General features: G+C 48.2%; 1 protein-coding gene across 13 annotated transcripts in view; it reads right to left on the minus strand.

The window, feature by feature from the left end:
• Positions 1-16,264, minus strand: part of IKZF1 (IKAROS family zinc finger 1) — a 97,956-nt gene that overhangs the window by 19,359 nt on the left and 62,333 nt on the right. For 6 of the 13 annotated variants that reach the window (XM_088833068.1, XM_088833082.1, XM_088833078.1 and 3 more), the window contains exons 4-6: positions 15,464-15,523; positions 8,389-8,649; positions 2,450-2,617 (exon numbers count right to left, since the gene is read on the minus strand). In XM_088833068.1, coding sequence (XP_088689194.1) covers positions 2,450-2,617; positions 8,389-8,649; positions 15,464-15,523 — 489 coding nt within the window. The remainder of the gene's footprint in view (positions 1-2,449; positions 2,618-8,388; positions 8,650-15,463; positions 15,524-16,264) is intronic. The other 7 variants (XM_055420380.2, XM_055420379.2, XM_055420378.2 and 4 more) reach the window with 2 other exon arrangements.

Raw genomic sequence — 16,264 nt, forward strand, 5'->3', positions numbered from 1 at the left:
TTTCACACATTGGAGAAGGAAATGGCAACCCACTCCAGTGTTCTTGCCTGGAGAATCCCAGGGGGAGCCTGGTGGGCTTCCGTCTATGGGGTCACACAGAGTCGGACACGACTGAAGTGACTTAGCAGCAGCAGCAGCAGCAGCAGTCCTATAGCCGGAATCTCAGGCCAACACCAGTTGCCAGGGAAAGCTGATGGCAGTTTTTAGTGGAATGGGAGTGTGACCACTTCACGATGGAATAGAACAGAACCACACTTGGGTTTGTAGACAAAGGCTGAAATCTTCATTTTGTTCCTATGAAATCATCTTGTAGAACCAAAATCACTGTGGTTGTTTTTTTTTCCTTCCCCCAGGAGCTGTGTGTCGGCTGCACTTTCTGATGGCAGAATCACCAGCATCCCTGGATCAACGATGGTTCTCTTCCTATAATTTTATCTACTTGCTCATCAGTGAATCCTTAATGGAAATGAACTGTCCAAAGCCTATGACTGTCTATATTGTTAGCCAGACTAGGAGCAGGACACCATCATGCCACAAATGAAATAAGCAGGAATGGAGCCAGAATAACCTAAAGCATGGCACGAGATGTTTCTAATTTCACCACAGGACTAATACATGGGAGAGATTTCTCTTGCAAATCAGAGTGACCTGGGATGACAATGATAGGTGTCAAGCTAAGACTGAGTCTTCGTTTTTTCTACCAAAGGGGTGCTGTGTATGCTACCAACTCCAATGCAGCATCACTACCAGCTGTGATGGTGTCGGCTTGACTCTGCCTGGAGGACACTGGTGAAGTGGCTCTGTCCCAGACTTCCTGGTGGGCTCTGCACACAGACGGCGTAACTGTCACATCTGCGGCCTAGAGGGACCCTACAAACCTTCACCTCTTGGGGGACAACACGCACACGCCTTACTATCCACGTTGCAAGCATCCGGGGTGCCCACTGTCACGGTGTCATCCTCCCACTTTGGGGAAACGCCGTCTTCCTGTCCCCTGCATCCAAGTCCTCCCAGCCCTCAGCAGGGCCCTGGCCAGGGGTCACCCCCTGATCTCCCGCTGTGGGAGGAGCCACTGGCCGCAAGTGGCTGCTCAGGAGATTTTAGGACACTCACCCACACCACACCATCCTGGTTTTCTAAGGGCACCGAGGAGCCTCCTCTATGCTGACGGTCAGGAAGGAGGTCAGAACAAGGGGAGACGGCTGGGCCAAGCACCTGAGAGCCAGACCGGCAGCCTGCCCCCGCAACTGTCCCCGTGACCTCCCACTGAGACCCTGGAGGAGGACATCCCCACCATATTCACAAATGCCCCCCGCCCCCTTTCCAGGGCCACTCACAGAGCCACACACTCACTGGGAACTCTTCCAAAGGTGAACCCAGAAACCTCTCCCTGGAGACCCGCTGTCCCCTCCCTGCACTCCTGCCATCCCTTCACATGCATCGTGGTACCTGGTACACACGGGCTTTGCTGTCTCTTTCTTGTGTGAAGGCTTCAAACCCTGGCCTTAATACACTCACTACCTATGGGGGACAGGCCACCTGAGACCAGGCCAACCTTCTCCAAGGACATGCACCCCCTCCTCTGGGTGAGGGGCCTCTTTGAGGTGCTGCCCTGGGGGTGATGGCAAGCTGCTGGTCTTGGCGGTGAGCTCCCTGAGGGCAGGGGAAGGGCGTGATGTCAGATGCCCCCAGGGACAGCACATAGGTCTCAGCCTGTCTTCCTCTGACCTGGAAGATCACAGGGCCTCTGGATCATGAAACCCCAAGGAATTTGCTATGGAGGCAGGAGATCTAGTCTAATCAGAGATTGATCTGGACTCCCAGGCTGGAGCACTTCAAATACTGTGGAGCAGTCATAGGTACCATCATCTCACTGAGACCCCGATTACCCGCACGGGTTTACCACATTCTGGTAACAGCTCCAAACTGGCCTCTCCACCAGGGACTCAGTCAGCCTCTGGTGAGACCGCTACATTGGGTCCCTTGGGCCCATTTGGGGGTGCACCAGGAGACACTCTGCAAAGAAAACTATCCCCATGATGACCCCCAACATGTTCAGCCTTAAACAGCAATGAGGGTGGCTTCACAATGATCATGGAGAGATGTATTTGGAAACTTTGAGGCATTGGCCGCAGACTCAGGACAAGTGCAAGCTGGTAAAATCTTTGCAAAGAAAAACCCACTTACCTGAAAAATGGGATGAGGAGGACTCTCTTAGAATATTCTAAGATGGGACGTGTGTGTGTGTGTGTGTGTGCATGCGCGTGTGTAAGATTTCCCCACCCTTCTCCTCTGGTTTGTTGGGAGACCAGAACACATGGCTGGAGGGTGCTGATGCTCTGACTGGGTGCAGCCAATGCCCAGGGGATGGGTCCTGGGAACAGGGCTGCCCCAGAGGGAGCCAGGTGCCCCTGAGCTGAGCCCGCCTGTGCCCACCCAGGGGACCTACCGGAGTGTGTCCTCAGGTGGCCAGTGAGGGCGTCCCGCCGGCGACATGCGTAGTTGCAGAGGTGGCACTTGAAGGGCTTCTCCCCAGAGTGCAGCTTGATGTGGCGGAGCAAGTTGCCTTTCTGCGTGAAGGAGGCCCCGCACTGGTTGCACTGGAACGGCCGCTCTCCTGGGGGGCAAGAGGGAGAGCGGTGAGGGCGGAACTCGGCGGGGACAGAGGAGGACACGGCGAGAAAGTTGTTTCCCACGGGCCCGGTGACTTCCACCGGCTGCAGGTTTGATAGAACACGAGGCTTTCAGACTAAACCTGCCAGTTCCTTAACGCTTCACTGGTTGGGTCAATTTGATCTGAAAATCTAATTTTTTTTCCCTAAATCAGAATGGCACATCACAATGCAAATTCAAACTCATTTAAATAAAGTGACTGCAACATTTTGTGATGAAGAGCCACTCTTCCTGATCAGCAGTTTTGGAATAAACCAATATCCAATTTTGCGTGTTGTGGCATTTGGTGGGGGTTTTAATGTGGCTTTTTTCAAAGGGTCTTTAAAATATGCCACTGAAGCAGCAAAATAAAAAGGAAACTCATTAAAAATGCATTTCAGGATCACAAGTTCATTTCAGCGTTACATTCTTATATTTAAATGAAAGGCACTTCATTATAACAGTTATAATAACTTCTTTTCATTTACATTTTCCCTGTATTTTCCCTTTCAATTTCTTCTCCATTACCTGTCTGTCCCTATGCAGGCAAATCAGGAAAGAGGCAGACAGAGAGAGGGTGGGGGGGAGAGAAGGAGGAAGACTGAATAAAACGAGAAGTTGAGAACTGGAGGGACGCTTCCATCATCCAAGAGAAGTCCCGAATCTCCCTCGAAATCTGAGCTGCCCTGAGGGGTCTGGCTTTTTCCTTGGCCTCATAACCCTGCAACCTTGAAGCCAGTATTGAGTGTATCCATACCCACTGAAGTCAGTTATAGTTTCAGTACAGATACGCTAAGAGATGAAGTTCAGTGATTATTAGGGACTCTTTCGGGAGCGGAACCACTGGAGTGGTAACAAAAGCAACAACAGAACCAAACAAAACGCCCACTGGACTCTCTGCTGTGTGTCAACTCACGTCCCCACTCTGGATCCAACAAAGGGATGCACAGGCAGCTGCGATCAGGAAATATGCCGTTGACTAGTCACAGGTCTCAGAATCTGAAACCGGTGAATATTTAACTCTCACTTAAAACAGGAATACATCTGTCATATTTAAATATCAAAACTCTTTAAAAAGTGCCTTTTTTTTTTTAGATGAAAGGCTTTGTATGACCATGATATCTGGTATTGAGATACCATGAAAATGTACTTCCTAATCACAACTTTTCCTTAGGGAAGAAGAATGTGTTAAAATGTATTTTAACAATTTTCCCAATCGATCTGCATGATTTTGGTGAACAAGACAGCACTTATCAAGAGCAATCAGAAGTGCATCAGGCACTACTAAATCTACACCTGATTAGAAGCCTGTGTTGGCATCTGAATTTCAGGATTATCATCATTCCTAAGTGGAGGGATGGATGTGCTACTGGAAACACTGAAGTGAACTCACAATGATATTCAGTTATAGACCATGTGGAATCCTAACAATATATGTGGACTCTTCCAAAGTCTATATCCAGATCGGATCTGACTGAGCAAAGGAAGTCCAACAGGTGGAAAGGTGATGGTAAAAGTAACTAGCTTCCTCAATCTCTGAGTTACAAGCAGATTACAACAGCTAGTAGCGGGCAGACCCAAGGAGCATCTAATAGAGGTTGTTAATTATCTACTAGAAACACTTCTGGGCCTTCCCCCACACACGTGTGTGTGTGACTGCGGTCTTTAGCTCCAAGCAGACGGAAGAAGGAAGAGGCTCAGGGTGACCGGCAGGGTGGACCCTTAGGCTGAGTGTTCTGGAGAGCTAGGCGGTCCATGCCATGAATCCGGTCATGACAAGGAATGGACCATTCCTCGGTGTGCCTCGCTGTGACCCCTGCCCTCTGTGAAGCGCCCCCTCTATGCTGACAAGGTGCTGGGCACCTGGCTTCTCCTGAGGTCTGAAAGACTGGAGGGAATACTCGGTCAGACCCTGCCATCCAATCAGTGTCTCTCAGTGGAGAGAGAAAGGACGGATGGTGACCGTCATGGATCCCTTCAGCAGAACAGGGCAGGCAGGAAAGACAGGGGCCCTGACTTCGAGAGTGAAATTTGTCTTCTAATTTGAGTCATCCACTCTCATGTAGCCTGCTGGGCCTAGTGTCTTAATTCCACTGGCAAGCTTTCCTGGAAATCTATTTGTTTCTGATTGCTGTGCCGGTATGAATATGAAACATGGGGCCTGGGGACTGGAAGAGAGCATTCCCTGAAGCCGTGACACGGAATTCCACTCAAGGTGGCTTCCCTTGGAGGTGTTAGCAGGAGGCTGGAGGGCAGAACTCGGCTGACGATACCGGTCCTTCTGCTGCCACTGCCAGTTGCTTGCCCCACAGCCTGCAGCTGGTGGCGAGTGAGCCCAAGTTCCTCCAAGCCTGTATTCCCTTTTATTTAATTGGGATGAGAGGTTTTGTATCATTAATTGAAAATTTAGTTTGTAATCTCAGTGACTCTATAATTTGTCATTTCAGGGACTCTCTGAAGAATGCCTAAGCTTCTTTTCATAACTTAATTGGGTAAAAAAGAAAGTCCATGGACACCTACATCATAAACTTTCTGATCCTATATCTGCAGTGAGTGAATTTATACATACACTGAACCACAGGGATTTGCCTGGGCTCACTGCAGTCATGCCTCGGAGCAGCAGTGTGCTGCTGCTGCTGCTGTTGAGTCCCCAAGCTATGTACAAATCTGTGCAACCCCATGGTCTGCAGTTAACCAGGCTCCTCTGTTCATGGGATTTTTCCAGGCAAGAATACTGGAGTGGTCTGCCACTTCCTTCTCCAGGGCATCTTCCCAACTTGGGGACTGACCCAAGCCTCCTGCTTGAAGGTGGATTCTTTACCACTGAGCCACCTGGGAAACCCAGCACCCAATGTGAGGCTATGTTTACAAAGCCTAACGGTTGCACCTTTTCACCTTACAGATGGCACAGAGCGGGCACAGGCTGGACACGGTAACCATAATTCAGATATTTTTCTTGATGCGTCCTATTAAAAATCCTGTCATTTAGAACCAGAATGCTACACATCTGCATGGTGGGGTTTTCCCTGCATTACACGCTTCTCTCCTAACAGCCTCCCTCTGATTCTCCCGGGAGCCCTCTGAGGTTGGCAGGAAGGTGTCACTATGATGCTTGAATTAAAAAAATGAAATTGAACAGCAAAACTGGGGAAGTGAAATCATGGCATCAACGGACCACTCAGATGAAGGCAGCCACAGCCCTTGTGGGGCTGGTGATGAGGGAGGTGGCCCTGGACAAGCGAGTCTTTCAGAAGGAAAACCCGGTGTGCCCAGCCCACTGGGTGACAGCAGGTGCAATTCTTGGCTTCTGGGTGCAAGTCCAGGCTCCCTGATGGAGGGCCCTCTGAAATGGCCGTTTCTGGCTCACTATAAGCTGCACCTTGCACCACCTACAGACAGTCTGGGCCCCTGCTCCAGCTCCCAGCATCCTCTAGGTCTGGACCAGAGTGCATTTTCACAGGACCTCCAGTGAGTCATGGGAACTTTACCTTTGGGAAATGCTGCTCGAGAAACATGTCAGCCTTAGGGAATTCAGGGCAGGGTTGGGGATTAGCAAAGCCTGCCTTTCTGACACATTCCCCTCTGATCCCAGGAATGCGGATACTTTGTAGTGTGTCTACTCAACCCTAGTTTGGCCAACATGTTGCTATCTCTATACATACCAACCTACCACCGTATCTATGCAAAGTAGAAAAGCATTATGAAGGCAATCCAGGAGTTCATTGTTTCAGGTTTTTTTGTTTTTCCTTTTTTAATAGAAATCAAGCTGGAATCATAAAATTGATGGTCTCTAAGTCCCTCTTTCTGGAATGAACTGTTTCGTTAGCGAAAGACTCCATGTGTCGGTGCCTATCTGGAATGTAGCCACTATTTGTGGGCAGAAGTGGGCAGCAAACAGTCAGTCTACTCTGCATATCTATACTTGGCAGGTTTATCATTAAATGCAATCATTCTTTTTATCAGGGCAGGCAGTCATTATATTCTGGCCATTTAGTATGCCAGCATTTCATTCAGTTATCAAATATTTATTGAGGAGAACTTTCACTGTATAGTGAGGTTTTACATGAATTAACAGGAAACTAATTCATTTGTGAGGTCTGTTTCTCTGCCAGGAATGAATTAACATGGGTCCCAGTGCATCCTGTAAGGGGTCTGTCACCATGTAACCCACGTTCACTGTAATTTCCACCTCCCGACTACTCTCCTGTGAGCTCCCTTAGGGCTGGATGTGCTGGGGATTGTTTGCGGGATAACTGGGGGATTACCAGGCACATGAGGGAAAACAAAGTTTGCTAAACTGTAGAAGTTAAGTTTTTATTGAAAATGAATGTTGATTGAAAGTAGACATATTATATGGTTTTTCCAGATGGATGACAACCAAAAATCATTTTGGGAACTGCCCAATTCAAATATAAAAATGACAGCTCTACAAAGATCTGCATTTCCTTACAACCCAGTTGTTTTGCTCCACAAATTTTCTGAGTTCCTGCTTCATTTTCGATAATCAGATAAGCGTGTGGCCCAGGGAAGAATTGCGTGAGGCCGCGATGTTCATCTTCTTCCTCCCTTCCCTGAGCTAGGTCACGAAACCCACTCTGCCTTCACAGTCTGCTGTTTTGCCAGTTTGCTTGTCTCCTCTTGTGGAGAACAGGGGCAGACCCTAGCTTTAAGATGACCTAATCCTAACCCTAACCGCAGTCCCCCGCCACCACCCCTCGGCAGCAGGGGCTCAGGGCATGTTTATGTACAAACTGTCAGTGACCACTGGAGTTGGCACATTTATTATGCTTTTTTCCGCCTTTAGAGCAGAACGGTAAAGTTTCTATTCAGTTCTAAAGACTCTTTATGTATGCCGTTAAAGGTAAGGTGTGCCCTGTTAATATTTTATTTTGAAGACCCTTTACGGCCACTCGTGACACTTCTGGTGGGCGAGCACGTGACTGGTCATCCACCGTGACTGCACCCGGGGCACACGGGCGGGGCAGAATGCAGACCTTGTGTCTTCAGCCCCCAGTGTGGGAACATGTCAGGAGCTTGGGTGCAGTCTTCAGTTTGCACTCCTTCATTTCTGGATCCAGAATACTTTGTCTTCTGCTGCCAAAGCCTACATCCCCCACATCCACTAGGGTGGGGGTTTAGGTATTAAATTCTTTACCAATTTGAGAGGGTCTCCTGCATTGCAGGCAGATTCTTTACTGTCTGAACCACCAGGGAAGCCCTCAGATGGGAGCTGGTGGCAACCAAACCATCTCGGTGGGAGTGTCGCCTAGGAGGAGAAGCCTTCTGAAAACAAAGTCTTTCTGAAAGACTACACTTGTTGCTATTTCATCAGCATTCAACGAATGTTCCTAAGGATCAAGCCCTGTTAGTTCAAATACCCTCAACATGCATCTCCCACCCCTGGTTTCTCGGTGGACAATCTGAGGAGTGGATTTCAGGGTATCAGTATCTTACTCTGTTTTGTTTTCTTAAGGGTGAGCCATCTGGCACAGCCCCACTGGCCCTATTTAGCGAGTAGAACCTCAGGCCCTTGTCAGAGCTCACACACCTGTTACCTTTCCCTTTCTGTTTATAGCTTTAGTTTATAGGATCAAATTGGTACATGTTTAGAAGTCCTTCAGGATGAACAGGGAGGCTACACCTCACTCAGGACACTCGGCCGGGAGGGGCCTTGTCCTCTGCAACACACCGCGGGCCCCTCCAGGCCACCGAAGGAGGAGCTACGCCAGGCCTTACCAGTGTGGCTTCTCTTGTGGACCATGAGCACATTGGGGCCGATGCAAATGATCCCACAGACATCACACTTTAGTTTGCCGTTAGGAAGTCGAATGCCTCCAGCTCCTGACAAAGCTTTGCTGCCTTGGACACTGTGCGAGCCATTCATTTTCTCTCCGGAGGCATCGAGCATCCGCAAGTCCTCCGCACACTCTTCCCCATTCACTTCACAGGCACGCCCATTCTCTTCATCACTCTGAGTCTCTACTTTAACATTACCGGCTGAAAGAGACAATACAACACAGGGGCCGCTCAGTGTCAGGCAAAAACAGAACAGCACCGCCCAGCAGCGAGGCAACCCAGTGGGAGTGACAGCTTCCAAACAGAGGTTCTCAGCAGCTTATCCCAGGGGACAGCAGCCTGGCCCGGACTGCCCACAGGGGGCTGTGATGCGTGGCAGTTGGCATCACGGGTCTGGGTCAGCTGCCTGCCCTTTCTGTAGGTCCGAATGGCAGGGGGTGAAGCTGCATGGAAAAGCTATTTACAACTTCTCACTTTAGACTGGGGGGCATGGGGGACTCTCACAGGGTAAGGTCACAAGGTCCGCCATGACAGCCCTTCTGGAGTGACCCGAGGCCAAGTCCAACACCCCGTGAGGCAGCAGAACCCCTGATCCCAGAAGGTGAGTGACCATCAAGTAATCCAGCCCCACGGGTGGGGCCCTTGTTTGGCAAAACCCCCTGAGAAGGGCTTGTCTAGCTGAGAAAGTCCCCTGAAGCACAAGGATAAGTATAAGCTTCCTTTCTTTATTCATTCATGTATTAACAAACGTGGGGACCAGACTCAGCAAACACACCCTCAGATTTCCGACTGCAGATTCCTGAAAGAATTTTTTCTGTTTCTTTGGCACATGACCACTCTAAACCCTTCTTATTCCATAGTGATAATAAAACCTGTATCCTAAAGTAGGGCCACGAGCCTCAGGTTTCTCCCAGCTGCTCAAGGGTTGACTGGGATGGTCTGTGAATGTAAACAGCTCTGTACGCGCTTTTCAGAAAGAGACTCGTGTGTGGGCACGGGGAGGCGGAGCAGGGGAGGTGAAGGACTCTTGGTTATGACACAGTAACCACTGTCCACTTCGCATTGTTGCTTCTTCAGCGCCACATTTAGGGCCATTATTTCTGTCATTCATGTTTTTTTCTTGGTAAAGAAAACAGATATTTGGTTTGCACGCTTCTGAAACACTGACTGATACGGGATGGCTGAATCCAACACTGTGATGACCAGGAGAAACTGCAGTTACACTGAAAGCCCTTGTGTTCATCACAGTCTCTACAGATGAACAAGAGGAAGGAGGTAAATTATGCCAAGTAAAATGACCAGTGAGATAGACAGCAGCCATGACTACAAAGTTTTTGACTGGCGTTGTGAATCAGTGGTTTTCCCACTATGGTCCCTGCACCAGAAGAAGTCCCTGAGAACTTGCTGCAAGAGCAGACTTTGGGGTCCACCTCAGACCCACTGAATGAGACCCACCCCAGACCCACCCCCTGCACACGTCCACTTCCACTGGAGTCTGAGAAAGCCTGTGCTAGTAACAAGCTGGTGGGACTCAACACATTTCTCATGACTGGCAAGCTCAGAGCTGAGACTCTGAAATCAGAATTCCTGGTTTGGAATCTCAGCTCCATTCTTTATAAATGCTGAGATCTGGTACAACTCATGTACCTACTCTGTACCTCGGTTTCCTCATCTGTAAAACTGGAAACTGTCAGCACCGGCCCAACTGGAGCTTTGAGAGAACTGAGGGGGTAAAGAGATGGCTTTCTGCCATCGGGACCCACACCTGGTCCTGGAGGCAGGCTGCGGGCAGCACAGGTAAAGCATGTCAGGAGTGAATAGGATGGGAACAGTGGGAGTGGAAAGTGAGGGGATGTTATCTTAAATCTCACAGATGCCCTCAAGCCAGAAGTCTTGACACTCATCTGACGGCAGTCCATGAAGGCGGGACTTTGTCATTATTCTGCCAAGTAACATTTTCTCTGAGAACTGAATTCATAGACTCAGGAAACCAGGAGGCTGAAAAGGCCTGAGATCTTTTTGTAAATTACCCTCTGATCATTGTGGATCCTCTGGTATGGTTTAAGGTAGATGGAGAAGGAAATGGCAACCCACTCCAGTGTTCTTGCCTGGAGAATCCCAGGGATGGGGGAGCCTGGTGGGCTTCCTACTATGGGGTCGCACAGAGTCGGACACGACTGAAGTGACTTAGCAGCAGCAGCAGCAGCATTCAGCACCACAACAGACTAAGCGCAAAGAAGAAAATTCAGTATCCTGTGATAGCCTAGTTTTATCAAAAGAACGTAGGCAGACCCCCAATTTTGGGGTACCCAGATCCCTGCGCAAGGTCAGGGGAGCGTAAATCATGGGGACTGGACAGAGGGTTGGAGTCACATGGAGACACATGGAGTCACAGGAGCCAGCAGGCACATGCTAGGGATGCAGAGCTGGAAGCTGCCTGCGCTTGGGGGCGGGAGAGGGGGCAGAATTCAAGGCCAAACGGTCACAGAAAGGTCTGTGGCAAGTGAGAGGGGTCCGGGGGTGGAGGGGAGACCCAGTGGGCCACACATCAGCCACTGGCTCAGCAGATTCAAGCATGTGTGAATTTTCTCTCCGTATAAGGGGGAAGTTCCTATCTCTTTGTGGACAATGCACCCTGGGTGCCGGCTGTGTGGAAAAGGTGCAGAGACGCCCCCAACCCAAGGCGGGTGTCCATGAAAAAGGCCTCTCGTCTCACGGGGAGGTGAATACAGGCGGCGGTCATATTATTCTTGTACATGATGGAAATCAGGGCAGGGAACTGTCTTAATACGTGGCAAACACAGACCTGATCTCAAAAGCTGAAATCTAACGTAAGGTCCACATGTAAGGCAGAGGACACATTTGAGAAACCCAGGCTCAGACGGGGTGTCTTGGCTTCACTTCTGTAAATGCGACAGTGGCTTCAGGGCCTTTCAGTGATGGTGAGCTTGACTAGCGATGTAGCCCAAGGAAAGGACAGTAGAAGCTGCAGGCTTGGGGGCTCACTGACCTCCAGAGCCTCCCTGCCGCACAGGCTGGAGCCTCCTTTAAACAGGAGCACACAGTCCAGAGGGGGTCAGAAGGAAGGAAATCGGGGGGCACAGAAGCCCACTCCTAGATGTCAAGGGGCCTGGATGCACTGGGCTCAGACACAAGCCTCGGGCTGAGAGCAGAGATGCCCCCCGATCCCAAGTTCCTGAATGAAGGGAAGCAGGAGGAAGACAAAAGGGGGACTGGAGGTCCTCCTGAGGGGGATCCCTGCCCAGGGAGGCCTCCACACTGCTGGAGGACAGAAGGCAGTGCCTGGAGCGTGGTGGCGGTGGGCGGCTCTGGCAGTCAGGCTCCCACTCAAGGCACCAGAGGGGCGGGCGTGGGTGTGGAGGGCCTGCCCCTGCCTCTTGTAGGCCTTCCCAGGAAGGCTCTCGGGTCTGAGAGCTGATGGTTCCATGGTTTCAAACTGCACACCCCGAAGCATTCAGGGGCACCAGCCTTTGCTCAAACTAGTGCAGGAGGAGACTGGGAACAGATGACAGGTGTGAACTTCGGCTGTCTACAGAGTCACACCCAAACGCTCCAGAGCCCACCCAGAGACAAGTGGGGCCCCTGCACCCTGTGTGAGAAGGCCATGTGATCAGCCCTCTTGCTTTCTTCCTCAGGCCCACTGTCATCAATTCCAGGAACCATTCGACCTTCCTAATTTGCATGTAGTGTTCCGGGGTCCAGCCCACGGATGCTGTCTCTGCGGTTATCCCCTCTCTGAATTCCTAAACCACCCCATCAGCTCTGTTTCTTTGGACTCCAAGCTGCTTAGTTGCACTACTGCTTCTATGAAATGTGCTACTCTCCTTGAGTGTGGGGATTATATTTATAAATATTTTGTAACTCTGCCCTTCCACCACTTAGAAAAATGTCAAACTCAGTACGGTGTTGAATGGAACTGATTAAATATAGAACATGAAATGGAGACTTGGTGTTTCTTGACCCTGGAACACATTGGTTCGGGCCTAACCGTGCAGCTAACTTTTCAACTGAGTCCCAGGAGCTAATGGACGAGGCCCCAATGTCATTATTTAATAAGCATAGCTGCCTGCAGAGTGGATGTGCCTTCAAACCCTGAGCCAAAAGCCACTTTCTTTCCAAGATGCAATTTAAAATTTGGGAAAATGAAAGTCTCGTTTTTAGGCATCTCAGAGGCTTTCTATGTTATTAGTAACAGGACAGTCCTTAGAGTGACCCTGGGTGCCTGAATATTAGCACACAGACAAGGTTAGCCCTGAGAGAATCCAGAGAACTCGGGGTCATTGGGGCCAGGAGGCCTGCATCTGCTGCCAACCATTGCATGGCCTCATGAAAGATTAAAACATTTTAATGCAAAGGGATACAGCACACTGGCAGCCTCGCCTCAGATTCTGTTTCCCCATCACTTTCCTTTCCCTTTAGAACGTGTGCATATATTTATAGGTGAGGTAAAGCATTGGTCAGAGAAGGCAATGGCACCCCACTCCAGTACTCTTGCCTAGAAAATCCGATGGATGGAGGATCCTGGTGGGCTGCAGTCCATGGGGTCACTAAGAGTCGGACACGACTGAGCAACTTCACTTTCACTTTTCACTTTCCTGCATTGGAGAAGGAAATGGCAACCCACTCCAGTGTTCTTGTCTGGAGAATCCCAGGGACGGGGGAGCCTGGTGGGCTGCCGTCAGTGGGGTCACACAGAGTCGGACACGACTGAAGTGACTTAGCAGCAAAGCATTGGTACTCAGATGGCATTTTTCCACTGAATAGATATTCTCTAAACTATGAGTTTAGACCAGGTAAGCTCAAAATGCTCAATATTTTGAATGAAAAAACCAGTAGACAGAAATATTCCTGAAACTGGTGACTAGCTAGGAAAGATCAAATATATTTAAGGTAAATATGAATGAAGGTAATTAAAAATTTTAGATGAAGAGAGATGCGTAGAAGCTTTTGTGCTGCCTCTAATGGTTTATGAAAACTTTTAATCACTTTAAGGTTAATGAAACCACTGATTAGAACTTATATCATTAAAAATGCAGGATTTTTCACTGCAAGGAGGCATGATTACTTCTTTTACTTCCCTAATGGGAAGGTAGCCATTCCCTTCTCCTGGGATCCTCCCAACCCAGTGACTGAACCCAGGTCTCCTGCATTGCAGGCAGATTCTTTACCATCTGAGCCACTAGGGGAGCCCTCAGCTAGAAATATGTTTATACTTATTTGATGTTTTGGGTTTTAAAAGGAGTGAAATCAGGGAGAGATAAAAGAGGAAGAGTATGAAAACCAGAATGAGTTACTAGCACATTTGCATCTTCCTCAGGGAACAGGAGACACAAATTGAGACAGAAGAGGGTCACACAGCTTGTTTTTAGTTTCCAGCAAGGGACAAAAGAGAGGCAGATGAGGAGGACACTTCTCCACCATGACCACTAGGTGGTGATGTTGGCCCAGGACAGTTGGGTTGCTTGTTCGGGTGGGGACCTCATCAAGATCAACAGTGACAACTCGGTATGTGGGAGGGGGTGGAGAAGGAGGAGAGAAGAGATACTAAAACCCTGTGAACCCAACTGTACAAACGTATAGACAGGAAGGGCATTGAAACATGTATCATCTGTCTTCCAGTATCTGCAAGTATTGTGTATCTTTATAGGCAGCGATTTTTACACACTGAAGTCTTCACCAAAGGATCTTCTCCAACACTGCAACGTGCTGGATCCTAAACCTTTCTCAGATTTAATGAAAACATGTCAGAATGTATTATCCTGCTCTTAAGTGCATTTGACTTCTTAATATTTCAACAAATATTTCCATATTTTATCTAAAAATTAATACTAGCTCTCTGTCCGAGTGCCATGAAGTGTTTTATATAAATATATATATATATATATGCATGTGGATCTCACAGAAAGAAGTATCAAGCTGTTTTAAAGTCAATTCAAAGGAACATTACTAAGAGAAAGATCTCTATAACTTTTTTAAACTGGAAAAGCAGTCAGGGTAGGTTGCAAGAAAAGGGGTAACCCTAGGTTGATAACTGCTGAACCTTTTTGGTACCAAAGAGTTTTTGATAGCCAGGACGTCATAAACCTTTCTTTAACTGCTACTGACACCCTTGAGATTAGAGTTTGTGTTAACACTTGTTACAGGATTAAGCATGACTTATCTTCTGATATTGTTTTAAAACATCAGAACATTTATTAATATAATCTCTGAAGACTACATCCTAAGCGGGCAACCAACTTGAATTACTATTAGTATTCAACTCTCTGGACATTTTTAAAAAGCCCTTTCCACTTCTTAAAACACTCCTTCAAGGACATTGCCCAAATTTATTTATCATTCATCATCTCTCAATACCTAAAAAAGAAAAATGAAATTAACATCTGCATTGGGTTTGACAGCTCAGATCAGGAACGTCCCGCACACAGAAGCACTCAGCGTGTCTGCTCAGGAAGTGAGGATCACGAACTAACGGCCGTGATGCCCCGCGACTTTCCTCCTCTTAGTTCTGAAATTAATACTTCTGAGCTGCAGAAGGAGAGTACGCATCCTTCTTTGTCCTACAGAATTGTACAAGGTGTCTTGAAAGTGTGTTGGGTTATTTAACGGTGACAGAAAGTCTGGTCAGCATCATTATACTCGACCAAAAAGGAGATCCTGGTAACATTCATAATGAAACTAATTCACAGTATTAGTAGAGTAATAACTCCGTTAAACTATTATTACTCTACCCTCACTGTCTCTGCACTGCCGCCATGGAGGGCACGCTCCACAGTGCATCCAGCAGGCTACGATAAAACCAGGCTCACACAGCTCAAGTGTTTAAGTGACATTCTCGGTGGCAGATGTTTAATCACCAGCTTGACTGATACTTATCTCAATGTTTCAAGTATGGAGGAAGGTGATGGAAAGTCATGCATTCACAGTATTACACTATGGGGACTGAGTATGAAATGAACATGCATTATCGTTTTCCAGAAGCAGAGTGTGTACTTACGAGAGAAAGAATGGGGAAATATTGCTTGGAAATCCCTAAAGCCGTCAGCCCCATAAGCCACTGCAACAAAGAAGGCAAAAAGAAAGCTGGGCTGTAACACCATCCAAGAGACAGAGTAAGAGTTCAAAAGAAACTATTGCTGTTGTTTTAAAAAGGAAAGTAATATTACTCAAAGCCATTATTTAGCTACCAGTCTGGTACTGTCAGCCTTCAAACAAAGGGCTGAAATGGCAACACAGTGCTTACTTACAAACAGGATCCCACTTCCCAGAGGTCTGAGCTCATGGCACTAAATCACACAGATGCTGTAGAGTAACCTCTGGTGTGCTGAGCATTTTAGGCACTGCTTCTGGAACATTCTAGAACGGTGAGAAACCCTTCAGCAGAGTTGGCACAGACAGGACCAAGATCTGCTTGTCATAGCTGAGCTTCCCCTGGGAAAGTGCTTATCTTTACAGAAGCAGTGTGACTCTTAACGGGCTGACTGCATTGCAAATGTTCTTCCTTCGGCTTTTTCTTAGAAAGTCCTCACAGAAAATTAGAAAATGTTCATGCAACACACGGGGTGGGGACAAATGTGTGTTTCCCCCACCTCAAAGTGAACTACCAATTCCTGTGGGTATTCCTTATCAGCTGCCCTCATAAAGACTATCACCACCTCAAATTGCCAAGTGTTTTTTTTTGTATCTGTTTTATAGGTTAGCACAACCCAGTGTGTGCCTATGTCTTGAAACTTAACAGACACTGCACATCACACACATACACACACACACACACACACACACGAGTTTTGTCTGCTGA

Source organism: Moschus berezovskii, chromosome 3 (genome assembly GCF_049115385.1).
Source record: "Moschus berezovskii isolate FMDL1 chromosome 3, NW_MosBer_1.0, whole genome shotgun sequence".
Classification (NCBI taxonomy): Eukaryota; Metazoa; Chordata; class Mammalia; order Artiodactyla; family Moschidae; genus Moschus; species Moschus berezovskii.